We start from the raw sequence: 27,724 nt of genomic DNA, 5'->3' as shown, positions 1-27,724 counted from the left end.
TTGAGGCCATGAGCTGGTTTGCTCGGTATGTGCTGGTATTTACCGTGTTGTGTTACCATTTGTTCAATAAAGAGACTGAAAGCGCGTCATCGGTTGCTTCCATTCTCCTTGTACTCAAACCGCCTGTTATGGTAAATACTGTAGTTTGTTCTAACAAGCAGTGGTAGGCTGTATTCACATAGCTGACAGTTTACAAGATGCACAGCTGTGTTTGTCTTATTTGTTGAAATGATCCCAAACTTGAGACATTCTGTGTCTTTTTACATTACTTCCTCCTGGCTTACCTCCACCACTATGTGAGTCTGCGATAACAGTCTGGGTGGAAAAATAATTACGGCAAACCCCCTACATATAGCAAAGAGTGTATGATATACGTATGAAGACAAAAAAAATTGTGATGAACAGTAGTTGAAACAGTTCCTGATAATGCTAAAGCACATCTGCATTGCTCTCAGATTCTTCTGTTGTCATGCAGATGCAGATCATACAGTATTTCCCATTTATAGAACTTAAAATGTAGGCCGTTATGTATTAATATCAGTAAAGGCCTCAACATTTTCAGGGCGCTACGATTGGTAGTTTGCAGCACTGCTTTTTGGAGAATGATTGTATAAATTGTACCTCCTTTGTCAAAGAAAAAAAAAACATCAAATGGATCAAATCATAATTGTCTTTTTTTCTTTTCTTTTCCTCCATGTCTAATCCAAATCCTCTGCTTTGTTTCCTGCTCGCCTTTAGGTGCTGGTAGCAGCGTGCACCACAAATGCAACAGCGCCAAACATCGCATCATCTCCCCTAAGGTGGACCCCCGTACAGGATCCTACAGCAGCGCTCACTCAGAACTGCAAAACAACGACGTGTCCGAGGGGAAAACTGACAACAGTGGCCATGGTGGCACCAAAAGCACTGGGGGAGGAGGAGGAGGAGGAGGAGGAGGAGGAGAAAGAGGGGGAGGAGGAGGCAGTGCCAGGGAGAAACGCAACGGTAAAGTCCACAAGCCCATCTTGCTGCACCAGAACAGCACCGAGGTGTCATCCACCAACCAGGTTGAGGTTCCGGACACGACCCAAAACTCCCCCGTGTCCATCAGCAGTGGCCTCAACAGTGACCCAGACATGGCTGACAGCCCTGCGGTGACAGGAATGAGTCACGTGGCCTCCGTCATGTCCGGCCTTCCCCAGGGCGTTTTCATGTCAGAAGTGGCCGGAGACCCCGTCTACGGCATGTCTCCGACTGGTGACCCCAACGCTCACCTCATGGGTGCTGATGCCAGCTCGCAGGCTTTGGTGCTCTCCGTGACCTCTGATCGTCACAAGTTCGCGTTTGCCAGCGGAGCAGTGGGGGAAACCGGGAGCACGGGCGACAGTCTTTCCATGTTGTCCGCAGCTGGGGTTTCGGAGGAACTGGCTCTCTCAAGCAGTCTGGACTCTGGAACCATCAAGATCCCAGAGACCAACATGAACTTTGACCCTGACTGCTTCCTGAACAACCCCAAACAAGGCCAAACCTATGGAGGCAGTGCAATGAAGACAGAAGGAAGCTGCGCCTCATCCTCCTGCGGGGTCAGTGGTGGTGTCACCGACGACGCTCTGCAGAGCTCTCCCCCCATGCCAGACAATGGCTACAGCTTCGGCTCCGCTTTAGTGAAGAACATCAAGACTGAAGACACCTCCTTTGAGCAGCAGCTGGCCAAGGAGAGTGGCTACCAGGTGGGGCCAGTAGTGAACTGTGGTGGCGGCGTGTCGGTGCCACCTGCTACCAGTTCAGGTCAGGGCAGCCTAACGCTGACCCCAGCAGGATCCTTGCTTCCTTCTGGTGGTGGTTTAAGTCCCAGCACCACCCTGGAGCAAATGGATTTCAGTGCTATCAATGCCAAGCAGGACTATGCATCCGGCGCTTCTGCCGTGAGTTATGGTCAGGCCATGTCTAGTCCTCACATGCCACACCAGAACCCTTCTCCCAGTTTCTTCCTTCAGGATGCTTCTCAGTCCAGCCAGGCGCAACAGGGGAGGGCCAGCATGGGCCAGAAAACACACATGATGGAGCACAACGCCCAGGAATCTGGAGCTTATATGGGGCTGCATGTGGTGAAGGCTGAATCTCCTGCGAGTAATGGTCACCTACACCACCACCACCAACAGACCCAACATAGGGCCAGCTGTAATGGAGGCTCACCAACAGACAGCGGTAGCCAGACTGGATCCCTGCAGCTGCTCCAGTACCGGGGGACTTTCGCTGGGCTCGGCAATGAGCACGAGGAGGTGGTGGTTCTGGAGCAACCGGCCGGTGTGAGTTCTGGCCAGGCTAGAGCGCCCGAGAATGGAGCCGAGAATCTACTCAAGCCAGCAGATCAATTGCAGTCCTGTGTGGCAGGAAACGGAGAAGGAGGCGCCACTGAACACTATATTCAGACATCAGATGGTGGAGGAGGAGGAGGAGGTGGAGGAGTTGGAGGAGGAGGAGGAAACGGTGGTGCGGCCGAAGGCATGGCACTTCCCAATGGAAATGGAGACAATGGCTGCGATCATATGCCACAGCAACAGCAGCTGCAGCCACTCCTCCAGGGAGCAGGCATGGTCCAGGGACTCTTCAACGCTGTTGCAAGCCACCAAGGCTTGGGGGGAGCCGGCAATAACGGAGGAGCAGGGGGCACTGGCATGGAGATCAGCCTAGATCACTTTGACATCTCTTTCGGAAACCAGTTCTCAGACCTAATTAACGACTTCATATCAGTGGATGGCAGTGGAACGGCCATGTCTGCCGGAGGAAGCATCTATGCTCACCAGCTCGTCACTTCACACAGCTCGGAGAGTCCAAACGCTGCCGGCGGGGGTCCCCAACAGAGGCACGAGGATGCCAGGGGGTCTGGCTACAACACATCAGAGCTCTGCCTTCAGCCATGCTGCAGCCCCCAGTCTCTGAGCGGGGGTGCTGGTGCAGCAGGGAACACCGGAGAGGCGGCGTCGCTGTCCTACATGAATGTCGCCGACGTGGTCTCTGCTGCCGTTGCGCACGGCGCGCTGGGCATGCTCCAGGCCACTGGGCGGCTCTTCATGGTCACTGACTACTCTCCTGAGTGGTCCTATCCTGAGGTGAGTGAGTTATGTTTGATTTGACGGAACCCGATTCTTACAACCCAGCATTGGTTCTTAAAGATGCATTTTGTGTTCTGGCTAATCTGAAATTTGGATGTCCAAAATTTGCAGGGTCTATCCCAGCTCTCGCTCAAAGATGGCTGGGATAGGCCCCAGCACGCCCGTGACCCTCGTGAGAAGCGCTTCAGATAATGGATGGATGCATCGTGCTGTCTACTCCTCTAATGTTCAGCAGAATAATACACAATTCAGTGTGGGAGAAATGCTCAACGTGGCATTGTATTTCCTGTCCACAAGAGAGCAGTAAAGGCTAATACAAAAATTTCCCAACACTATTTTACTGAAGATGCCATTTTTGCTTCTGTGCTCTTGGTGGCAGCATACAATAGCGAGGCAGGCTCAACTCTTAAGAATTTTATTTTATTATATATTTATAATTTTGGAGGGGCATTTGCAAAATACTGACCAGTGTAAAGACTTCAATCAAGCTCTCCATCCAATACTCTTCATCCAAAATGACACAAAATGATTTTGTGGCTGCAGTTTGCATTAGTGTACAAATGCATCGCATCATATTGAGAGCTTATTCTGCTCAATGAGAGTGACAAATACAGTAATGCTAAACACATCCAAAAATATTGCTATTCTGTACTAGCACAAATAACATAGACTTTGCATGTAACCATAATACTGTAAATGACACATGTATTTCACTGAGTTTTGATATTTATTTTTAGTCCCATTAAGATACAGAATCTCTTGTGCAAGCGTGTTCTGGTCAAGACGGCAGCACAATAGTTCCACATACAGTGAAATCCACACGAAGGGCCAACAATGCAACAATTCCAGTATGCAAATCGCATCAATGTATCATGAGCACCATCAGTGTTTGGTAAGAACAGCAAAATAATTCAGTCCCCAGTTATGCCTTATTTGTGGTTTTAAATCTCTCCATACTTGGCACAAAATCTGGTTTAAATTCACACAAGGACAAGGGCGCAGATGTTTGGAGTGCTCTTTGAGCCAAGTCTAATGTACTCATGTACTTATTCCGTCCATGAGATTGGAGATTGGTCCTGCTGGTGGCTTTAGGACTCAAGAGGGAACAAGAGGCAAGTTAGACTGAATGCCTTCTGACACCAGTATCCTAAGCTATGACAAAGCCAGCCAAGGCTTCCATATCAACTGCAGTGACGAGTATGAAAGCCTGAATCAGCTGCAACTCATAATGCTTTATGTTACACTGAATCCAGTATTTTCCCACAGGAAAGATTTGCATGCATTTACAGTATGCCATGTCACTGCAGCCCACTATCCAAAGAAAAGTTACCTGAATACATAGAGATGATGTCATTTTAGTCTCATCAGAAGTGATGCCGATTTTTTCTTGAATGACAAAACAATGCCTCTTTCACCGTACCAGAACTAATGGTTTACCTTTGCAAAGATCGAGTTTTGCATTCAGGCCTACTTAGAGTACAACCAAAGCAATCAGGCAGTTGTTGTTGTTGTCTTTCTGAACTCCACGTGCATGTGTTTTGAAGGGCGGTGTGAAAGTGCTAATCACGGGCTCCTGGCAAGAAGCTGCCTCAAACTACAGCTGCTTATTTGACCAGATCTCAGTTCCAGCCTCTCTCATCCAGCCGGGAGTGCTGCGTTGCTATTGCCCAGGTGGGATATGCATGCTGCTTTTTTTTTTTAAAAAAATTGCAGTCACAGTGTGACGTTGAAGCTGCATTTGCTGAAGTTGATTTGCACACAACATCCTAAACGTGTGCTCTCGGTCATCAGCTCATGACACAGGTCTGGTGACGCTCCAAGTGGCCGTTAGCAATCAGATCATCTCCAACTCTGTGGTTTTTGAGTACAAGGCCCGTGCGCTTCCCTCGCTGCCCTCTGCTCAGCACGACTGGCTCTCACTGGATGGTAAGTCTCGCTCAGACTCCGAACCACTTCTTTCACCTTTCCTCAAACTTCCTCTGAACATTTCTCACATGAACTTTGTCAAAATTTTGCGTGTTGCCGCATCAGATTCCTTCTTCCTTCGGACACTTTTCATGACAGACCTCAAATTACAGCAGCGCCAATTGCAGCATGTCTACACTCTCCTCACCAGTGTCTGCCTCCCAACATGGTGCGAAATTTCATCTGATGAATGCAGATTTGAATGTGCACTTGCCCTTGTGTGTGCTGCATATTTGAACGAAATTAACGGTGACGATCATGGGCGGGACATCTTGTTTGGACAGAATGCAGGCTTTCAAGAGGATGAACCTTTGAAGAAGCATTTAAGACAAAATTCCAGTTTTGCTCACTTTTGCAGTAAAAAGGCAATGTTGAAAAAGGCCTGCATGAGACTCATAATGAGGACTTGTATCACTCAAACACTGCAAGACATGCGGTCTATTCCCCAGGATATAGTGAGCCTGGTTCTTTGTGGATGTGAATGTGTGCACGTAAAAGCGCCAGTGCATCGACAGGATAAAGTGGGACGAGGTGAAGCACGAGCTCCCAAGACAGCTGCATTGCGGACGGCCCTGGAGGGAGCGGGAGGGAGATGAAGCGGCGCATTTCCCCGCCATTCATACACGGATGCCTCAGCATCACTGGCTCATTCACGGAAGCAGCTGAGGAGGAGCTGACTGACTCTGGAAAAAAGCAGCCCGCCCTTTTACCTCGCTGAGTTTAACTCCTTGCTTGCTACCGGCAGCCATCTGCTGCTGCTCGTTCTTGATTTTCTGCCAAGAGAAGGAGCTATATTAGCTTTGGCTGTAGTGAAGACTCCACTGTACACATTAGAGGCACCGACATAATTGAAGCTTTTCAAGGATTGGGCCAATGAAGTGGCCAGTCTATAAATGAATATTTCACTTGGACACCAGAAAAGAAACACATTTTGTGGATGAGTCTTGCCGTCAAGTGATTCAATAGCAACGGGATGTATTATGAGCCAGCTCTGCCTTTGGATTTTTGCAAGCTACCTAAGCAGCTTCAGGACAACCGCCCGTGGACAGACGCTGCCCCAGCATCCCCAACACACACACACACACACACCAGACTCTGAGTGTCTCTGATAACTTTGTTCGCAAGTAGGGCAGACTGTGTCACTGCTGCATGTCGGCGTCAACCGCACAGCCATCAGGCTGCACCTCCAATGCGGTGTGACAGAATGCATGGACTTGAAGTCAAAGTGCAGCCGCCTGATTCCGAAAGGCGGCCGACGCAACTCTTTGCATTTAGTCCGCAGAGCGATTTGTATGCAGCTTGGCCGAGGAGGACGACTTGGTGTTGTGATCATGCTCGTGGCACTGCTGCCTGCCTGCCTGCCTTGATTTGTCATAATGCAGAGTGGGGGAAGGGGCGCTTCTTCTTTTTTTTCCTTCCGCTGCAGCATTGCAGGTAGAGAGCCATTGGCAGGACACAGCCACAATTCTCCAATAAGATCCCACGCTTCCAACCTTATAGACCACGGTCCATGGGCGTGTGTGCGCGTGTGCGTATGGCTCGCTCAGCTGCAGCCGGACTACGTCCTCGTGCAAGCGGCGTGCAGACTGTTGCGAGCAGCACACACGCATTCAGCGCAAGTGCTGGGGGTGGGCGTGTTTGGTTGACTATTGCAAAGATGCGCTTGACCGAGGCGGCGCCGTCCAGCGTACGCACAGCAAACCTGTTTGAATGTTACGCCGATGCAAGCCGGTGCTGTAAAAGAAGAGGTGAGCAGGGGCTGGAGGAACAGTGGCATCTGTTTACCGGCAGCACGTGTGCACTAGTGTGCGCGTGTGAGGTGAAAGAAGTGGAGAAGAGAAGGAAGAGGAGGAGGGGGGCTTTTAGAGCAAGAGGAGTAGCTCTCCGCGCCGCTCTCTCCTTGTTCCATTGTTTGACTCCGTGGAGTAGGATGACACTCGGTCCACAAAACATGGACGCGGATGTGCTTTTGCCTTTCTTTGTCTGAGGGGCTGGGACCGACATTTCTTTTTTCAGCTTTGCGCGCGCGTGTGTGTGTGTGTGTGTGTGTGTGTGGGACGCAGTCATGGAACGACTAGTGTGGGTCAGGATACCAGTGACCAACACCTGAGCCTCCTAAACAAACAAAAGAGGCTTTTTCACCCAGCGTTTGGGATGGACTCTATCCGATGGAAAATAAGATAGAAGGTTAGAACTTCAGGCTGCAATGTTGTGTTTTTCTGGCTTGTTGTCCATTGTGTGTACGTGTGTGTGTGTGTGTGTGGTGTGTGTGTGTGTGGTGTGTGTGTGTGAGAGAGAGAGAGAAAGAGAGAGAGAGAGAGAGCGTGAGCGGGTCAGAGGAAGTTGAAGTTGCATGCTTCAGTTGACGCTGTAACTGGGCTGAGGTGGAGTTTGAAACAAATGTCCACCTCTGGCCGATGTCGAAAAGACCCGACTCACTCCGACTGCATGAAATCCAGCAGGCATTGTTATCTTACGAAACCCCCAAGATAATGTATGCATCTCATTGTGACAGTCTTATTCATTAAATAGTGCTGTGATTCATTCACCTATTTTACATGAAAAAAATCTCACAGAACACTGCCAAACAAAAATGTCACAAAAAGTAGCATGATCTGCTTTCTGTTTACTGAATCAATATCTGCCCAGGTAATTAAACACAAAACTTGGTGGGTAAATGGCACTAGGCGGATACACAGATTTGCCGTGCCTTCTGCTGTCAAGTGGATGAACTTTTAATTTTTCTACCTCTCACTTTATGTCACTGACGACAATAGATGAACAGAGATACATTATTTGGAGAAAATAAATCCATTTCGGACAAATTAAGTCAACGTAGGTAACACCTGATGATCTCACTGTGGCTGAGAGTCAGCCTCAATCCCTTTTCAACTTGTACTCACACCGGAGTTGTCCGAAAACAAGCTCATCACAGGGCTGCCGTAGTGTGTCACTCTTGTTGGAAGCGCGTGGCTACTACAGCACACAAGTATAACGCATAATTGACATGAACACTTTGCCAGGATAGAAAAACTTACATTGGAATCAACCAAATTCCTATCTATCTATCTATCTATCTATCTATCTATCTATCTATCTATCTATCTATCTCTTTCTGTCTGTCTGTCATTTCAGCAGCTACAAGGTCTGCTGAGCAACTTCCTACATAACTTTTTGCCCTCGCTTTGCCTCCTTTCTAAACCACAAGCATTTAAAGGCCAATTATTTACTGAATGAACTCTGAAGTGAAACTATGAAACAACGATGTGTGACTGTGACCACCTTTTGTGTGGATGGCAACACGCAAACAATGCTGCTGAGCAGGGCTCCCAATACAGTGGGGCATTTACAGTCTTCAGTCAGACGCAGCAAAATCCAAATGTTTTTTTCATGAGTCCATGTGGGCCTATATGTGACTGTGTTACATTCTCATCACTTCCTTTTCAAGTGGGACACACAGGCACCAGTGCCAAACCAAACTTCAAAGTTCACAATGAGCTGTTGATCTAGGGCGGGCCCTGTGTTTGGACTCATGTAGAAATTGTTGTTGTTGTTTCAACTCTTCTTCATCACAGTGGTGGCCCCTCATTATTTATTCATCCCTTGTGGCAGGAATGTCTGAGAGGTTTCGATAAAAGCTCTGTCACTTGTGGACAATTGTATGTTGATAAGGTGCTCTGAGCTAGTTCCAAATTGAATATATTCAAGATCACACATCATTGGTGGCCAGGCGAGTTCACTTTGTCTTGTTCAGAGTAATAATTTACACTTCATGTTCCAAAAAGGTGTTGGTTCAAGGCTTCGTGTTTGTTTATTGAAGATTTGAATTTGATTCCTGCTTTGTATCCGGTGTATGCACCCTTTCTTGATGCCCACTGTATTATAAAGTAACGTGAAATTCAAACGGGCCTTCTGCCCAAGACACCTGGTCGATTCTGCAGCAGTGTATGAGTGCAATGCTAGGTGACAGTAAGTCCCCGTGGCACTGACTCTTGGTGCTTGGCCTTTGTTGTGACCGAATCGCTTGACTTTTTAGACTCGACTTGTGTTGACCTATTTAGCTGGACAAACGCCAAGAGGCTCAGAGCCACTCTCTCGCTCTTGCAAGCAGTGCAATCACACATTGTGTAAACTGTTGATTCAACAAAGATTCCAAAATGCTAGACCGCGCATTGCTGGCATCAGGCTGAAAGCTCCTGTCACAATTTGAATTTTTTTTTTTTCCAAATTGTGATTCTGTCGGTCAGTTGACACATGTGGGCGTGTCGGTCAGTTGACACATGTGGGCGTGTCGGTCAGTTGACACATGTGGGCGTTAGTTTGAGAAACGCTCGACCAATTTAAAGTTTTGAAAATGCTTTACTCTCTTTGGCGATGCAATGTTCATGTTTGAACAAACAGGCTGTTTTGGGGGACTCTTGAAAAGTGATCATTTTCAAGGTGTGACAATTCAGCTCAACATCAGCGATATGAAAAAGTCAATGAAACAGGCCAAGCATTGCTTAGTTTTGCAAGTGCACCCTTGTTTGAAGTTGAGATTAGGCTTTAAAACATCAGAAGCTGGCGGCAGGGGAATCAAAAAGAATAAAAAAGTCAGCTTCATAATTGGAGGATAAAGGCAGCCTCAATCAAAGGTTGGCACCTTGAGTGGATCTTCCAGCTTTATGAAGACCTTCCGCCTCTTTGATTGCCTCTCGTGTTGCTTGAGGGATGTCGAATATTTTCACCACCTTCTGCCGCCTGTTTTATATTGTATTACTACACAAACACAAACACACACACACACACACACACACACTGCATTTCGTTGTTCTTTTTGGGAGTCTCTTGAAGAGTTTCTGCCATGTCAAAAGACTGGCTGCGTCATTTAATTCCGACTCCTCTGCATAGAAAGAGCTTGAGTGATCATTGCAGTAGAAATACAAGGCCAATTCATTTGATCAGGCACAAAGTAACGTATATTGCTCAAGTGGCTGTCCACATGGAGGCCGTCCTGGCCGGCTCTCAGGTCCACAGGGCCAGCGCAAGTGATTTCTTGTAATGAGGATCCGTGGCACGCAATAAAATTTGTGGCCGTGCTCATAAATGTTCAAGCCCTTTTGTCGGACACTATTAAGTTGTGGATTTCTATTCATGTTTGCGTTGATAACGGCCACTACAATAAAAGACTAAATCAGTGGCATTTTTCAGCCTCTTCAGGCAGTGATCTCTTGGATGGGAGATGTTTTGGAGGTCAAGGCAGGTATACTGTAGTTTGGGAGTACTGTAAGAGTACAATTGATGCAGTGGGCTGGTTGCACTGTTGACTGTTCTTTACTTCATTGGGAAAAGTTAGAAAGGGCGGCGAACAAGCAGATATAAAGAAGTTAGTCTCCGAATCACCATTGTTTTGTGCTGCATGTAAAGAAAAGGACGCATTTGCCGAATGAATATGCCACTTGCTTTTAGATTGCCCGGAAGACATGCGAGTGAGCACGCTGACTGTGCCCCTCTCCTCAAAGCCGAGCGTGGGAAGGCACCAACGGTGTCGGTGTGTTGATGCCCTCGTCTTTGGCTACTCACCTTTCCCGTCTCCTCCCACTCGTCTCTTCCCTCATCCTCCCTCCGCAGTGGACGTGCGCGGCATTCAGAGTAGCAGGCAGCAGGTGGGAATGACATCATCCGGGCTGCAGCGCACTGCAGCATTATGCCTGCCTGAACAAAGGCATGCTGCTCACTATCCTCTCTGCTGCTCCGTGCTTGCGTGTTGGCCTTGGCCTTTGTCAAGCGCGTGGCCTCGTATCATGTTGGGTTGCAGAGTGCACTGACCTATCCCAAACTCGGCACTCCAGACACAGCCCCTCCGCCTTAGCAGCGAATGCTAAATTGGTACTAATTCACCAGTCGATTGCTGAAGATGCTGCAAACGCAGGCGTCTTTTGCAGCTCTGTTGATTGGACACAAAGTGGCACGAAGGGAAGCGGCATGCTGCAGCATGCGGTCAGAGAGCGGAGCAATTTACCACCCTGTGACATGATGTTTACGCTGGGCTGACATTAAACATCCGTGCTGTGTTGTGAAGGCTGGACGCTTCAAGCTATCAGGTCCCGTCTGATGACGTCCACACAGAGACAGGTGGGCCAAGTACCAGACACGTAAAGCGCAGTCAGGAAGATTAATAGATTTTGTTCTGTGCTTTACCTGTCTCCCTCTATTTTATTTTTCTATGTACAGTCCTTCTCCTCCCCTTCATCAATAAGCCAATAGAAGACAGACCATACACACACAGTCGTGTTCCCGTCGCCTAGTTACCGCGCAGCAGCAGGTTTCCAGAGAAACGGCCCCACGGTGGCTAAATGGGGAATGCTAATGCGGTCTACTCTACTCTCTACTGCACTGGTCTCTGTGTACTCATCCCATTATACTGAATGGACACAACAATCTTGATATATGTGTGTGAGTCGTACGTCGATGTACCTGTGAGTGGTGTGAGTGTGAGTGTGAGTGTTGTTGCTTAAAGGGGAAGCTTAGTTATCAAACTGCTGGCAAAATGTGATCCAATTCCTTCCTTGTATTATTGTTGCTAAGAGAGGGGGATTTTCTTTCAAAGTTTCAGCAAAGCTTCTGAAGCCCAAGGAAAGACTGCAGCTGGGTGCCACGAGTGCACAGCAAATGATCGACATCTTGTCAGCCAGACCTTTTGTCTCTGAGTGATCGTTTTTCTTCGGACGGTTGGTTTCGTTAAATTCAAATTAGAGGTGCAAGATGGGGCCAGAGAGGCAAGACTTTGATGTTATTATTTTTTTACTCTCAGGTCAGACTGCCAGTTTTAAGAAAAAGCGCAAACCTCATAATGCCGTGTCAATGTTGCCAGCACATGTATGGGCATTTGCAATTCTTACAGTATCAATTTGACAGAGAATAACTTTACAATTTCCCACAAGGGCCTGAGCTTTTCCTGTTGCCAAAGACCAACCTCTTGGCATGTTGTAGAGTGCCACTATGTAAGTACTCTCAAGGCTAATGCACTTCCATCCTGATGTAGGGGACGGCTTTTTCTTCAAGGACTCGCGAGATGGTTGTGATTGATTGGTAATGTCCCCGCTTATCCCTGCTATAGCATCTGGGACTCTTGTGCTCTCACTGGTTGCATTGATTCGGCTGGAGAGGCCTTGAGTCCTGCTTGCCCTGTGTAACACCTCTTCATCTTCTTGGGCTGCCTTGCACGAGAGCTGGAGAAAGCCTGTAGCTGGTGATTGATGGATGTTGGGGGTGCATTTTGGCAAAGCGTCTTATTAGGATGAAGTTCATGATTGATGCTATTGTTTTCACTCACTTCTCAGTCTGATTAATGATGATTATACAGGGGTTGTAATAGCTAGAAGAGGGACCTTGTCATTTACTGCTTATGTCACAAATGGTTGATGATTCTCCGCTGCTTGCTGGAAGCAACACATTTGGTGCCTACAGCGAGATCATTCGTCTTGTCGGGATACAAGGTTGTGTGCGTGGATACGACAGCAAACACACGCATTTATTGTCACGCAGCATCTCTGCCGCGGGCTGAATTGTGTTCCTCCTCTGTGTCTCGCCACCTGGCCAGATAACCAGTTCCGAATGTCTATCCTGGAGCGCTTGGAGCAGATGGAGAGGAGGATGGCGGAGATGGCCAGCCACCAGCAGCCGACCACCGCAGCGAGTGGTGGGGCTGCAGGAGGAGGAGGAGGAGGAAGTGGCGGAGGAGCTGGGGCAGGTGGAGGTGCAGGAGGTGGAGACAGCAACAGCCAGACACAGGTAAACACCTCCTGAGGTAACTTGCAGAGCACAAGTAGCAGACAGAAGATCATGTGGCCACATTATAAGCATCTTATTGGCTTATGTTTTCAAGGACAAAATGCAGCCCGTATCCACTTGGGGGAAGAACGTTTTTGTGAGTGTTGGCAACTGCTTTTTTTGTCGCCAGCATGTTCAAAATTTCCTTACGACAACAAAAACAATTAGAGCTGTTGGCGAGCGTCTACAGAATGTTTGTGACCTCGAACGGATGCTAAAAAGTACTCACCATATGCTGCTGATGCCAACACTCGCAATCGTTCGCCCCTCGGTGGGATATGGCCTTAAACACATTGCGCAGTCGCTCCCAAGTCAGTAACCATCGCCTTCGTGATGGCGAATAAGCTACACCTCTGGCATGGAGCGTTTTCATGAAGGGATGATCAGGAAAGCTAGGGAAGCCGTGCTAAAGTAAGAGTGACACAGCTAGCATGTTTAACACCAGGATGAAGTGCATGACGACATCCAAATTTGAACAGCCACATTAATACGTGTCTGAACCCTGGAGAGAAAATGTAATGGTGAAAAAGAACCAGAAACTAGAAATAAATTAAGTTCCAGTACAGTGTCCATCATTCAGGAGGACTGGCTAAGATTAAAAGTATGTGTATAATTATGATGTATGGAATGTGAATATTAGTATCAGTAATGTTACTTGCCCGTTTGTACAAGTATTTTGGATTTTGAAGTCTGCGCAACAAAATAGAATAACACTAGTTGTTTTTGTCATCACTTGAGCTTTGCTGAATGGAATCCATTCATCCATCCATCCATCCATCCATTTTCCGATCCGCTTATCCTCACAAGGGTCATGGGGGTGCTGGAGCCTATCCCAGCTGTCTTCGGGCAGTCGGCGAGGGACACCGTGAACTGGTTGCCAGCCAATCGCAGGGCACACAGAGATGAACAACCATTCGTGCTCACACTCACATCTCGGGACAATTTAAGATAAGATAAAAAAACCTTTATTAGTCTCGCAATGGAGAAATTCACAGCAGCAAAGTTATGAAAGGAAGAAGTAGAACAACAAAATATAGGAGCTGCTGGAAAGGCAGCCACTCACGCGGCGCCATTTTGAAGTCAAAATAACAAAAACAACACAACACAACACATAGGACACAGACAGTCGTGCAATCTTCACCAATTTTCTGCATACACTTTGTTGTCTGAAGCAGTTATAGATGAAAGAGGAGAGGATCAAAGTGTCCTTTCACCAGTGGATCAGAGACGTCATGCTGAAAATGTGCACACGTCTGCTACAAGCTAAGTTTTGAAAGCAAACACGAAGCTGTAGCGTCCATTGACGAAAAGAGATGAGTTCACTTCTCCTGTCCCACGTAATCCACTTCAAACTCCAAGCCGCGACTCCCAGTTCCAAATCCGCATCGGTGCTCCGCGCCAACGCTCCTTTCTTCTCATCGTCGGCTCCTCAAGACTTACATCCATCCAGCCGCAGACCGTTCAATAGCACCGATCTCTCCGTTGAACAAAGCGGGGCTGTGAAAAATGCTGCCCATTACAGGCGCAAGACACAAGCGCCCCGGGACTGTCCAGCAACGACAGTCAAATGGCGTCGACATTCCTCCCAGTCAAAAACAGTGCTGGTATACCCATGCTGCCGAGAAGGCACAACCACCAAGCACAGAGTCTCCTCCTTGATGAATGTCGTGGCCAAAAAATGCTGAAAAAAGTCCACATCAGGTCCACACGACGTAACAACAAACACAAAGTGACAAAGGCCACCCGCAAGTAATCATATGATAGCAAAAAAATCAGCAAATTGATGAATACCAAACCGCAAATAGGTGGGTGTCCTCTGTAATAGGCAGGTGCTAAAGCAGGGTGTCAAACATACGGCCCGCGGGCCGGAACCGACCTCGGGATAATCGAACCCCCTCGGGATAATTTAAAAATGAAAAAAATGCATAAAAGACACGGAATTAATATTTTTAATGAGGTGCAATTCATGTATTACTGTTTTCTCTTTCGTTTGTAAAGTGTAGGCGTGGGGTTACATTTAGATTTCATATGCACATGTGTAAATGGTTTTAAAAATCCTTTCTTTATAAATCTCGTTGAATCTTAAAATGCATGACTATATTTTTAAATAAAAATTGTTCAAGTTTTGTGCCTTTGTACAATCAATGGGATCAGTTGCACTGCATATATGTGAATGATAAAAGTCCTTTTTCAAATCCAACCCACAACGCATTATACATTTCCATAAAATCAAGGACATTAACCCGGACAATTTAGAATCACTTATCAACACCCTCCCCAGTACTGATTGTCTTTCTACAACAGATGAGCTTTTGACACACTACAATACAAACCTCCATCACATTCTCAATACCCTGGCCCCACTCAAAACCCAAACTGTCTCCTTCAACCAAACAGCACCCTGGTTTACCCCTACCCTCAGACAACTTAAATCAAAAGGCCTCCCTTCCTCTCCTTCACCTCTCCTTCTGCATATTATCATCTTAGAAACATCCACCGGCTCCGCTCTTCTCTCACTCCTCACTCCACTGCTATACTTGTTCACGCCCTCGTCACCTCGCGACTCGATTACTGTAATTCCCTCCTGCTCGGTCTCCCTCAAAAAACCCTCCATAAGCTTCAGCTGGTCCAAAATTCAGCCGCCCACATTATCACGCTCACACCATACATAAACCATATTACACCCGTCCTCCAACATCTCCACTGGCTCCCCATTTCACACCGCATTCAATATAAAATCCTGCTCCTCACATTCAAAGCCATCCATAACCTAGCCCCTCCATACCTATCTGATCTCATCCATATTCCTACACCTGTCCGCTCTCTTCATTCCTCCTCCTCTCTGTCCTCCCTGCTCGCCTCGTCACCATGGGAAACACAGCCTTCAGTCACTCTGCTCCCCAGCTCTGGAACACACTCCCCGCTGACCTTCGTAATACAGACTCATTAACACATTTCAAATCCAGCCTCAAAACACATCTGTTTCGACAAGCCTATTCACTCGGACCATAAAGCCATTATTTTTATTTTTTTGTATTTTTTTCTTATTTTATTTGATGTTGTTTTTAACATTGTATTCGTGATTTTAACTGCTTGTTGTAAGGTGTCCGTGAGTTCCTAGAAAGGCGCCCACAAATAAAATGTATTATTATTATTATTATTAAACGTAAATTGCACATTTGTCAAAGGAAATATAAGGTGTTTTATGAAATGTTAGGTAAATGAAATGTAGGTACATTTCATCATTTTCCTCATGTTCTTGTGCTTCGCTATATCAAAACAAAGAAAAGACATTATATTTTGATTATTTATAGCAGAGTATGGCATAATTTAAATGGTCTGGCCCACATGACATTGACCGAAGCCGTATGCGGTCCACAATATGAAATGAGTTTGACACCCTGTTCGAAAGATTTCATTTGGAAACTTCAATATATGCAAAATGTGCACATTTACAATATTCCTGTTCTTCATAGTTCACACTTTCTAGAAACAATAATCGTAACTGCTCATGATCACCATTTAGAACCAATATGAATGACAAACATAGAAGTTAGTTTGAAGTACAACTGTAACGCAGAGGAGCGTCAAATCAGCACTTGTGTCCCTTGAGTAATTTGACATCCTACAAGGTGATCTTTGAATTGAATGCATCGTCTTTTAGGCTCGGTAGCTCCACAGAACACAGCACCTCCTCACAGCTGATGCACAGGCACAAGCTCCGCCGACGGAGACACAAAGTGGCCACACAGTGGGACCGGAGCTGGAATTGAACCCGGTACCTCTGCACTGTGAGGTCAATGTGCTAACTACTGGACGACCGGGCCGCCCACTGAAATTTATATTTGTTTGAAATTGACCGACTGAAAATGTTTCTAGACCATTCAGTTTGTTGCTATAGACAATGTGAATTTAAGGGGAAAAAACAGTTGATTGTATAAAAAAGAAAAAAATTGTTCATTCATTGTTGTCATAGTTTGATTGTTTGATAATAATTTACCTGCAAAATGACAAATTTGCTTCTCATCTGAAGTCACTGATTTTTAAAACGGCTCTACAAAACAAAACATTACAAAATTCGAACCTTGGTGTATATTTGCTTTTATTCTGCTTGGACTTACTCCGCAGTCTGCTGCCACATCATTTGTTCTCAATTGCCTTGCATGGATAAATGAAGGCAATAAATAAATATCAAATATAACAGCAATCACCGTAAGAACAGCGTGCCCACACGGAAGCATGGCACTGTCAGCCTTGTGATTTGCTGATGCTCCTCTTCAGCAGGACATTGAGTTTCAGTCAAACCGTTCTAAATGCCCATCAAAAGTGGCCCAAAACTGTCAGATGCACGAGCAGTATCACCTCTCAGCCTGGCAATGATCTCAAGCGCGCATCTCAAATTAAATGCTTGGAATCAACCAAGCCCAAACTTGCGCCAATGTCAGGTGAAATGAAGCGGGCTGTGCACAGATGGCCTTGCAGTCTGACACATTTGGGACACTTAGACGAATCAAGAGGTGCTACGCTGTCTTTCCGACTAATCCCGCTATGTCCAGGTTTGGGTTTCCCTGACAGATTTGTTTATTTTTAATGGATTTATACAAATGAAAAAGTCAATGAAAGGATTAGCCATATGCACCTTTTGTATCTAAAAACATTTTATCATGGCGGTGTTTATTGTGGACATCCATTGTTCATTGTCGTGTTCTGTGGAGATGGCATGCTAAAATGTAACTTACGTACAGTGTTTGTGCTCCATTCCATTCATGATACTCTGGTTCGTACCTCGAGCTGTCATGGTTCTTCGTGACAAACACAAAGAATAATGCGCAGGACAGAACCGAATGGCGTGATTGCTGTGTTGTCCGAAAGGAATGCTCTTCAAATCCAGTCATAAAGATTTTTTTGGCAGTGTGCGACAGGCCCAACGCAGGCCAGTAGCTCCTTTGAGAGCCGCGTGGTTGTGGTTTGCGAGAAGATGATGAGCAGAGCTTGTTGGGCCAAGTCCAAACATTTAATCCACTCCAAGACTTTCCGAGGCATGACGCTCCTTCACCTGGCTGCTGGCCAGGGCTACGCCACCCTCATCCGGACGCTCATCAAGTGGCGGTGAGAACAGTATCCTGACAATCCACTGCTCCGATGTTTGCATGTCATTTGATTTTGGGTTGTCTTCCATCCAGCGCCAAACATGCTGATAGCATTGATCTGGAGTTAGAAGTGGACCCTCTCAATGTGGATCACTTCTCCTGCACACCTCTGGTAAGAGAGCTGGGCATATTTATTCATGTGTGAATCATGTTTTTAGCATTCCCCTGCATCTGTGTTTCTTTTTTGCAACGACGCCAGATGTGGGCATGTGCGCTGGGTCACCTGGAGGCAGCCGCGGTCCTCTACAAGTGGGATCGACGGGCCCTTGCAATTCCAGATTCTTTGGGCCGTCTACCTCTTTCCATCGCCCGCTCTCGGGGCCATACCAAATTGGCGGAATGTCTGGAGCAGCTGCAGCGGGAGGAGCGTCAGCCACCAGCGCCGCTACCCCCCACAACTCGCACGTCTTTCTCCCCGGCGCTCGACACTCCCGCTGCAGACAGCTGGATGCTCAGCTGGGCGAATGAGACCGCAGTAACTCCCGGCGGTGGCAAGAGAGGAGGTCCTGCTACGACGACAACTACGTCCACCGACACCAGCCACAATCCAGGCTCGTAGCTTTGTTTCGACTTGGCTTCACATCAAATCGTGGCTGGGACTCATTTCTTTAGTCATTTTCTCTGCATTGCTAACCTTTGCATGTTCTGTGTTTTGCAGACTTGAGAAGGCCCAGGTCAGAACCTTCAAGTTACTACAGCAGCGAGGGCCAAAGAGACCTACCGCTAGCTAAAAAGCATAAACCCAACCCACAGCAATTTCAGACGCGGCCCGACAAGGCCGCGTCTGTTCCTCTTAGCCTGCAGCAGCAGCAGCAGCTGCTCCACAAGCTTCCCTCTAGCCCCAAGAGCCAGTCCTCGGAGAGCCTGGTGGACACGAGTCTGTCGACAGGGGGAAGCACGGGGACAGCCAGGTGGACCTCCAGAGAGGAGACTTTTTCTGGTAACAACATGGGGAGGAAGGGTCCGGGGGTCGACGAGAGCGGCATTTTGGGGAAGGAGAAGCTCGTCAGCCGCTTACGCCAGCGGGAACAATTCAGCATGCTGGTCATGGCAGAGAAAAGCGTGGCTGACGCAGAAATGTTATCCTATCAGGATGATCTGGAGAATCAAGACTGTCTCACACAGATGGATAACCTACAGGTGAGAGTGACTGGTTTACCATTTTAGGTGCTTGGCACCCACTTTTCACTGTCAAGAGTCTCTTAAGTTAACTCGAACATAGGATGCATGCTGTCGCACGCAACATATCTTTGCAATCGCTGGTTGCCAACAGTAGACTTGATTGCTCTTTTAGAAAGGCAACATTCAACAATGTCACGGTTCTCATCTTTGCAACGTCCACTTAGCGTTAGAGTCATCGCAAAGCCAAACAGTCAACCTCACTTGTCAAATTATAGATGTTCTTTCAGCATCAGTCAACAGTCATTCACGTTTGTCTCAACAAAACAGGCAAATATGATGACTCTGGCCGAGCAGATCATCGAGGCAACACCGGAGAGGATCAAGAGGGAGCATTTTTCTTCTGTTGACTCTTTGCCGGGAGACACATCAGGGGTCAACAGCACCATGAACTGGCTAGCCAACTACCTGGGAGATGTAGAGCAGCTGCCCAGCATCTTACACCTACGGTACGGCGAGACCTCGAATGCAGGGTAGCATTTGTTGTAAAATGCCTCCCTCGTATGAGCTCCTGTTCCAAAAAGTTGCTTGGCAGTCATACTCTGAGTGAAACGAGGTTGCAGCAACACCTAGGCTCACCAACATAGTAGCAGGTGGCCCTGTTTGAAAAAGAGCTCAGATCGTGTTCGTGGCTCGTGAAAATGGAACATGGGGATTGTTGTGCAAGTCAGCATTCGAAAATGTACTTGCGGAGATTTATAGAAATGAAGTGTGTCCGTATTGATCTTTAGCGGTTTCCTACCTTGTTAATTGAAAGTTGAGAATTGCGAAATCATGACTGTGATCAGTGTCTTGAAGCTCGAGCCGGTGCACTTAGAGGCCAGTGACTGCACTTTGCCAAGGAGCATGCAGAAATCAGATCTGAAGGCCCTGGTCCCCTTCTTTCCCCAGATCCCTGCACAACGATCCTGTGACCTCCTTGTCCAACCCCAGCCTAAGTCCTGGGCTTACCCCGCTGGGAGAGGGGCCCTTGGAGAGGCCCGCACTTCCATCGCCGGCAGACTGGAGCGACTTCATCAATGCATCCAACAGCAAGGTGGAGAGAGACCTGGCCCAGCTTACTCTGTCCGATCCAGAGCAAAGAGAGCTATACGAAGCTGCCCGTCTCGTTCAGACTGCCTTCCGCAAGTACAAGGTACAGGCCTTCCCCCTCGGGTACCGAATCATGTGCGTGATGCAGTGTGCCGTGGACAGCGTGCCCTTGCAGTGCTCGTGCAGTTTTGCAGAGACTTTGATGGGTTTGCTTTAACATGCTCCCAAACTAGTGGGCAATGTAACGGTCTTTTTGTTTTTGTGTTGGGGGAATGCACTGTTTCTTCTGAAACTGCACACTTTCCTGTCTGTCGGTCTGTCTGTATGTCTCTCGTGTGTCTGTCGTGTTCTTCTTTCCTTTGCTAACGTACAAATGACGACGTCAACAAAAATGTCCCTGGGATGTCAGCATGGGAAAATGGCTTTAACAGAGCATGTTGCTTCCTCTGCTGCTCGATGAATGGAGCCCGTTGCCGCTTGTTGTCAACTCGTTCTCTGAACAACTTTTCCTCCTGTTGTGTTCCTCCCTGCTTTTACTTTCTTTCATATGACTTAATGTTTGCTGTCCCTTGTCTTGACGGCGCCTATCTTATCTGCAAGCTAATGCCGAGGGGGACGTTTTGCAAGTCAAGAGTTGGGCTTCCACTCCGACTCGCAGCTTCCTACCGAGGCTGGACACAGGCTAGGGTGCCGTTGACGTGAAGACACCAAGAGGAGGATGGAGCCACTCATATCGAAGGTGGCAAATAGTAGGTTGTGATTCAGCCTCTGACCCATCCCGCTCTACTTCTCCAACAGGGGCGGCCGCTTCGAGAACAACAGCAAGTAGCCACTGCTGTTATTCAGCGTTGTTACAAGAAATACAAACAGGTTGGAACGTTTGTGTAAAAATTTGATTGACTCTACAGTGGAACCTCGGCTTTCTTGAAGTACAGAAGCGAAAGCGAAGATCTCCCGTCGCAAATAATGTACATCCAATAAATCCCTCCATTCCAGACAAAATATGTTTTATAGGAAAGAGCTGTAGTTTAACATACAGAAAACGAATGAAATGGATACCTCAACATTTAAGTATACCTCTTACTTTTAGTGATGGCATACGCATGACAGTGAGGGGCGGAGCAAGTGGACGAGAGGTTGCTCTTTGGAACAGAATCCACCATTTTCATACTTTTTAAAATTCGTTCCGATGGTGATACTCATCTTTTCCAGCAAAGATCGTGAAACCTTTTTTTTAGCTGCGTCATGGCTTATTTGAACAGTCGTACTCAAAAGATGAGCTCAAAAACGATGGAAATGTTTCGGATGAATGCGCAGTTTCACGCTCACCGAATAAAGTTGCGTGTGCCATTCCAGGACATAAGCGGCCGAGTCATGCGGTTGATACTATTTCTAGTTGTACGAAAGCCAAGCCAATGTACCCGAAATTTTGACCCAAAGAGTGTCAAAAACCCCATCGTGCGAAAACCGGGGTTCCACGGTACTTGTTTCCCATATGCAGTCACTAACACAAAGACCGATACAAGTATCCTTTCCCAAACGATTTGCTACATTGCCACTGTGCTTGCTTAACAGTACATATTTTTTCCTTCATGCAAGCTTACGTGGATAGCCTTGAAGGTAAACTTCTTCGCAACAGGCATCTAAAGGCATGTCCAAAGAAACGGTCCGATGTTGACACAGCACGATGTTTTCGTTTGCAGTATGCACTTTATAAGAAGATGACGCAGGCCGCCATCCTTATCCAGAGTAAATTCCGCAGCTACTACGAGCAGAAGAAGTTCCAGCAGAGCAGAAGGGCCGCCGTGCTCATTCAGCAATACTACCGCAGCTACAAGGAGTTTGGCAGGCTCAAGCCTCGGCACCGCGAGGCGGCTGCTGCCCTGATGCAGCACAAAATGAGGTAGAGATGGAATGAAAGTGCCACAGTCAAATCAGGCTCCACAAACTTTGGCCCTTCATGCAGCTCACTAAAGGCTCCAAGGGTTTCTTCATCCAGTAAATTTAAATGAACTAGCTCTTGTCGAAATGTCAGTGGAAATTCATTTCATTCTCCACGGTATGATATCCACGGTATGCACTGCATACAAATGCAAATCAGAGCATTTGTCTTAACCCTTGGCCACAAGTCTGTTTGTTTAAAAGGTCGCAGTCAAAGTCTGACTATTTTTTTGGAAATTGCGTTTTCGATGTAGTGCATTAGTGCCATCAGTGTTGCAACATATCAGTACTGAACCACCTGTAGTTGCTCCCCCACAAAAAAAAAAAAAAAAATGGCCAAAAAGTCATAGCACAGATCATCGTTGAAAATACGGTCCGATTAAAGTGACCTGAAATTGACACTGACGCGGACTGAAATCTGATCAAAGATGGCTGCCGAAGCTATTCTTTGTGCATTAAATATCATGTTTTTGTTTGTTTTTTTGCCAGTGTTTTATTTGTTGGTAAGATCCATAACCTCCCTGCTAATTAGCAATCACATAGTAGCGCCACCTTTGTCTGCACATGTGGTTCACAAACTGGTGTCTGCCCGTCCATCGTAATCTGGTGTATGGTTGTCAAAATCTTTACCATAAATTCATTTGTGTCATTTTGAAAAACCTACTTATGGAGACCTTTCAGTGCGTCAATAGAACAAAGGCACTAAACTAGTACGTAAGTTAAAGAATCACTGAATTAAATATCTAAACTGCGCATAATAGTACAGTGACGGTCAAATCCGATACAGAGGAACCTCGAGTTACAAACAAGTCTTTTTACAAACATTTTACATTGCACACACATTTTTGGGAGCCTCTAGTTACGTACATGTTTGGCTGTGTGAACTTTCAGCATGGATGAGTGGACGAATCAGTGTTGTGCTTCTCGTGTTATTTCACTGTCATTGCCATAGTTGTGCTGTTTTTGTTTTAACTCTTAGTTAGACCTCAGAATAATTGAGAGGTTATGCTTGTAAATGCCCTAAAAACACACATAACTCAGTCTCCTCTACGGCAGCATATTGAAGGCTGTCGTGTGTGCACCTGTAAGTTCCGCCGAAGCGCTTCTTCCAACCACATCATCACAGTGGCTGCCATAAATTCACCTTGACCTTTTTGTTTGTGTGTGTGTGTGTGCGTGCGTGCGTGCGTGCGTGCATGTGTGTTACAAAAAAAGACAATTAGAAAATGGACAAAATTGTAATTTTGGAAGGTGACTCTTTTTCAACGGAGGAGCTGTTTTCACCTTCTCACTTCATTAGCGTGATGTTATTAATTCCATTGAGAAGTATATTTTCACTTATCTTTATGATATTCATTCATTTCCGATCCGCTTTATCCTCACAAGATGCTGGAGCCTATCCCAGCCGTCTTCGGGGAGTAGGTGGGGGACACGCGAACAACCATCCACGCTCACACCTAGGGACAATTTGGTGTGTTCAATCAGCCTGCCGTGCCATGTTTTTGGATTGTGGGAGGAAACCGGAGTATCCAGAAAAACCCCACGCAGGCCCGGGTAGAACATGCAAACTCCACACAGGGAGGCCGGAGTGGGGATTGAACCCAAGACCTCTGCACTGTGAGGTCGACCCACTAACCACTGGGCCGCCAGGCCGCATCTCTATGATTTACTGTATTTCTTTTCAACCACACACCGATTGGAATTAAAAATGTTTACCATCGGCTTGAACACAGGACACAGGTGCAAGGTTCAGCGTAAAAGAGATATTTATGTGAGGATCAGTGGCTGAAAACTCAAAAGATTCAAGGACCGTTTTAACACAAGGTAAACGGCAACAGGTTGGAAACGAGCGGAACTGACAAACTGGCACAAGAGGAATGGCAAGTGAACTGAAACAAGAGGAGAGTCAAAATAAAACAGGAAGTGACCAGACAAACACAAACACCCCTCTCCTCGGTGAGACACACAAAATGGAAATCTGACGTATAATTTGGGCGCTGGAATGGCTGAATTGCACTTCCATTCCTTTCAATGGGAAATTTTCCCTTGATTAACGAACCTTTTGAGTTCCAAACGGGGTCACGGAACCAATGAGGTTTGTCAGTTGAGGTACCCACTGTACTTGTGTTCAGCACACTTCAGCTGTGTTGAAGTGCATTGGCATCTCATTTTTTGAAGCTGTTTAGTATTAAACTTTTAACTGAAATACATTTTGTTACATCAATGATGTACTTTTACTCCTAGCTTTAAGCGCAGTGTTGCAAAAGTGTTCTGAAAATGACAGTTGCTTTTCATAATATGAAATGTACATTGTGGGAGCAAAAGCTGATGGTGGTTGGTGTGAAAAGTTTGAGAACACTCAACTAAGCCAGTTCTTCCTTGTTACCTTAGCTTTGGGCCACTTGAAAGCTCTGATACGATTGTGATGTATCGTCACATATATCCGTCATCCCTGCATGACTAAAGTCAGCTCTTTGTTCGACCCAAAGACATCATTACTGTAATTTAGTGGGGGGGGGGGGGGGGGGGGTAATTGTGTCTTTATTAGCATCTGTTTTCGTTTTGAAATTCACTTTACAACCGGGTTTATCGTTGACCATAATATAGTAATATTAGTTTTGTGAGCTGATGACATTTGATCAGGGGTGTAATGGGCGTGGTACGCGGGGGTACGCCGTCCACCCACTTTTCCCGACGCCACATTCAATTTTTATTTCGATTTTAGCCCTAACGCGAGTTATGCTTAATAACGTTGGCCTGTGATTATTTTGGAGTAATAAAACATTAAATTTAACGTTAGTTCAACTGATGTTGTAGCCCATGATTGATGTTCTGTATGTATATATAGAACATTCCAGAATCGCGTACACCCACTTAAAAAAAACCCACTACACCACTGCATTCGATGCTCATGAAACACAGCTTTGTGCTTGGCAAGACTGTGTCTTTTTCTTCTTGAAAAACGGCAACTTTATTCACATCACGTTACAGCTTTTTTGGAGATGTGGTTTGAGGATCGTAAAGTGCTGAATTGTCTTGCTTATGTGTCCCCCCTAACGAGGTTCTCTCCACTTTCTTTGTTTTCCTGCAGAGGTAGTCTGCTCACAAAGAGGCAAGATCAGGCCGCCCGGAAGATCATGAGGTTTCTGCGTCGCTGCCGCCACAGGTGGGCCCCCAAACATGTACATTCACCACATTTGATTGCAAGGAGCATTTCACCACACAACTGAGCTAACCGGCTAAAATTGACTGTTTAGATTTCATGACCATAACCAATTGATGAGTTAGTTGTTTTTTTTTCTTACCGTTGGTTGGATGTGGTTGAAACCTTGAGTCGCCCTCTCCTCTGACTGTAATTGGCCCCCACCTTGTGCTCGCACCGCTCCTGCCGAGTGCCTACTGTGTGCTAATAGCTGTCTGCTATTGTTTTGCTGTTTACGCCAAGCCCCTTGATGGACCATAGACTGTTCAAGCGGGTGAGTGCTGCCTCAGCAACTCAGTTCCTGCCTCTCTCTCTCTCTCTCGCTCTCTCTCTCTCTCTCTCTCTCTCTCTATCGACTAATACAAAGATCTCCTCATGCACTCTCGGCGTTTGCATTTTCTCTCTCTCTCTCTTTCTCTTGTTCTCTCTCTGTGCTGCTTCTCCTGTGAGCCAACTTGCTCCTCCATCACTTTTGCTTGATGCCTGCTTGCATGAGGGCTGTCAGCTGGAGCCACGGGTGTGTTGAAGAGCTCCCGATCAGAGCCAGACTTTTGTTAAACTAACAGGAATTGTGCAACAGACTTTTTTTCTCTTGACTTGTCTTTCTGTCCCTCCATCTTGGTTTCATTGCTGTTGTGGCAATTTACACAGAGAGACAGTTTGAGAGAGCGCAGAGGTTGCTTCTGTTTTGTTGTTCTTTTTGATTTTTGATCACATCTTCCTCTGCTGCATGTCAGATGTTGACAACTTTCGGCCTGAAGGCATGCTCTGGGCCTGTTGCTTACTCAAGTTGTCTCCCCTTTACCGGCTGGCTGTTTGTCTTGTTTCTTACCACCTGACAGACTGAGAAGGACTGAAACCGTCTTGTTCTTGTGGAAAGTTGAAACTGTCGGGTGACAAATTAAAGGCGAAACCAACCCAAGTTGGGAAATGAAATACTCCCCCATGTAGTAATATTAGTAGACAGCAATGTCTGTAATCTTTCACCGTCTGAGTTTCGAAGCACACGCATGATCATCTGTATCGAGTCATTATTTTCCACTTGGATCCTTTAACTGGTCACCCGTCCGTTGACCTCTTCTGCAGAAATACGCAGGCAAGATTATGTAGCGCCCTGCACTAGAACAGTGTCTGAGCTGTATTGTCTAATAGGTCACACTGGCAGGAAAGCAAATAGGTCAGAGGGGGGAAAGAAATATAACACACACAATAGATTCCTCTCCCAACTGGGAGAGCAGTCATAGATTCTCACCTGCAGGGAGTACACACATGCAGCACGCGCAGGCACACACACACAAGCGACCTGCAGAGGCCCATGTAGGTCACAAGGAAGTCCAACTTTAGCAAAGTTGAAGTCACGATGGATGATACAAGACATTGGTGGCCTCCAAAGAGATTTGCATTTGTCAGGACACGAGCTTCTTTGACCAAGGCCAAACGGAAACATTTGACCCATCAAAAGTCAGCCCTGGGCTTGACTTTCTGGATTGGCTTTGTATTAAAATTGATTCAATACATTTTTTTAATCATCACTGATCAGCAAAGGAGTCAACTGCCATATGCTACATTTTGCACACTGGTATTTTGTATGCCCCCATAATCGGGTGACAATAAAAGTACAGTCCTACCTTGAGAGACGAATGGACTGGACTTTTTCAAGATACAAGCTCTCATTTGGACAGTTTTTTTCCTTTGACCTGCAAGCCATAATTTGATACAAAAGCGCAGGGAGCTCAACCCAAGCCACGTCACGACAAGCAGCAGCAGTTTGGTGCAGCGAACAATTCTTCCAAAAGAGGCTTCAGGCTATTTATCGCCTCTCGTAGTTACTGTCAATCCAAACAACAAACAAAGAGAATTACACCTTGTGCACTGAGAACAACGACACAGTCTTGAGTCCATTGAGTTTGATGCTAACAAACCATGCCGAACGCCATGGACAGACTAATGAGTAGCCCAAGTGTAACCGTGTCATGACCCCAAAAGCAATGGATATTGTTACACAAATGATACAGCAACACATGCAGACACATGATTTAACAATTTTCACAGGCATAATTTCTTTATCCTCTGCCAGAAACAACTACACTTGCGACAGAGTAGTGAGTTAGTTGCCAAAGTCGTCGTCGTGTTTGACTGTTTGTCTGTAATATACTGCCCCCAGGTGGCCAACGCGTGCAAAGTACAGTCTTTTAGAGTGCTACTTTATATATTTTGCAAAAAGCACTTATTTGTTTTTGTTTTTTGTGAAGGGTGAGCGGGCGGCTGAAAACCATTAATTGCATTTCCATCTATTTTAATGGGGAAGAATGGTTTGCAATACGTGTGTTTTGTTTCGTGATCTTGGA

General features: G+C 46.5%; 1 protein-coding gene across 5 annotated transcripts in view; it reads left to right on the top strand.

The window, feature by feature from the left end:
• The window catches only part of camta1a (calmodulin binding transcription activator 1a), a 328,990-nt gene that overhangs the window by 297,207 nt on the left and 4,059 nt on the right, over positions 1 to 27,724 (top strand). Inside the window, exons 9-23 of one of the 5 annotated variants that reach the window (XM_086122458.1) lie at positions 739 to 3,092; positions 4,640 to 4,766; positions 4,887 to 5,021; positions 12,643 to 12,833; positions 17,785 to 17,981; positions 18,056 to 18,134; positions 18,222 to 18,573; positions 18,681 to 19,162; positions 19,472 to 19,650; positions 20,093 to 20,336; positions 21,032 to 21,103; positions 21,833 to 21,853; positions 21,937 to 22,136; positions 25,266 to 25,340; positions 25,620 to 25,650. In XM_086122458.1, coding sequence (XP_085978584.1) covers positions 739 to 3,092; positions 4,640 to 4,766; positions 4,887 to 5,021; positions 12,643 to 12,833; positions 17,785 to 17,981; positions 18,056 to 18,134; positions 18,222 to 18,573; positions 18,681 to 19,162; positions 19,472 to 19,650; positions 20,093 to 20,336; positions 21,032 to 21,103; positions 21,833 to 21,853; positions 21,937 to 22,136; positions 25,266 to 25,340; positions 25,620 to 25,650 — 4,739 coding nt within the window. The remainder of the gene's footprint in view (positions 1 to 738; positions 3,093 to 4,639; positions 4,767 to 4,886; positions 5,022 to 12,642; positions 12,834 to 17,784; positions 17,982 to 18,055; positions 18,135 to 18,221; positions 18,574 to 18,680; positions 19,163 to 19,471; positions 19,651 to 20,092; positions 20,337 to 21,031; positions 21,104 to 21,832; positions 21,854 to 21,936; positions 22,137 to 25,265; positions 25,341 to 25,619; positions 25,651 to 27,724) is intronic. The other 4 variants (XM_086122465.1, XM_086122438.1, XM_086122447.1 and 1 more) reach the window with 4 other exon arrangements.

This window comes from Hippocampus guttulatus, chromosome 1, assembly GCF_054856545.1.
Source record: "Hippocampus guttulatus isolate MCC_2025c chromosome 1, RoL_Hgut_1.0, whole genome shotgun sequence".
Classification (NCBI taxonomy): Eukaryota; Metazoa; Chordata; class Actinopteri; order Syngnathiformes; family Syngnathidae; genus Hippocampus; species Hippocampus guttulatus.
The sequence above is the reverse complement of the archived record's forward strand: the minus strand, read 5'-3'. Positions and strand labels throughout refer to the sequence as shown.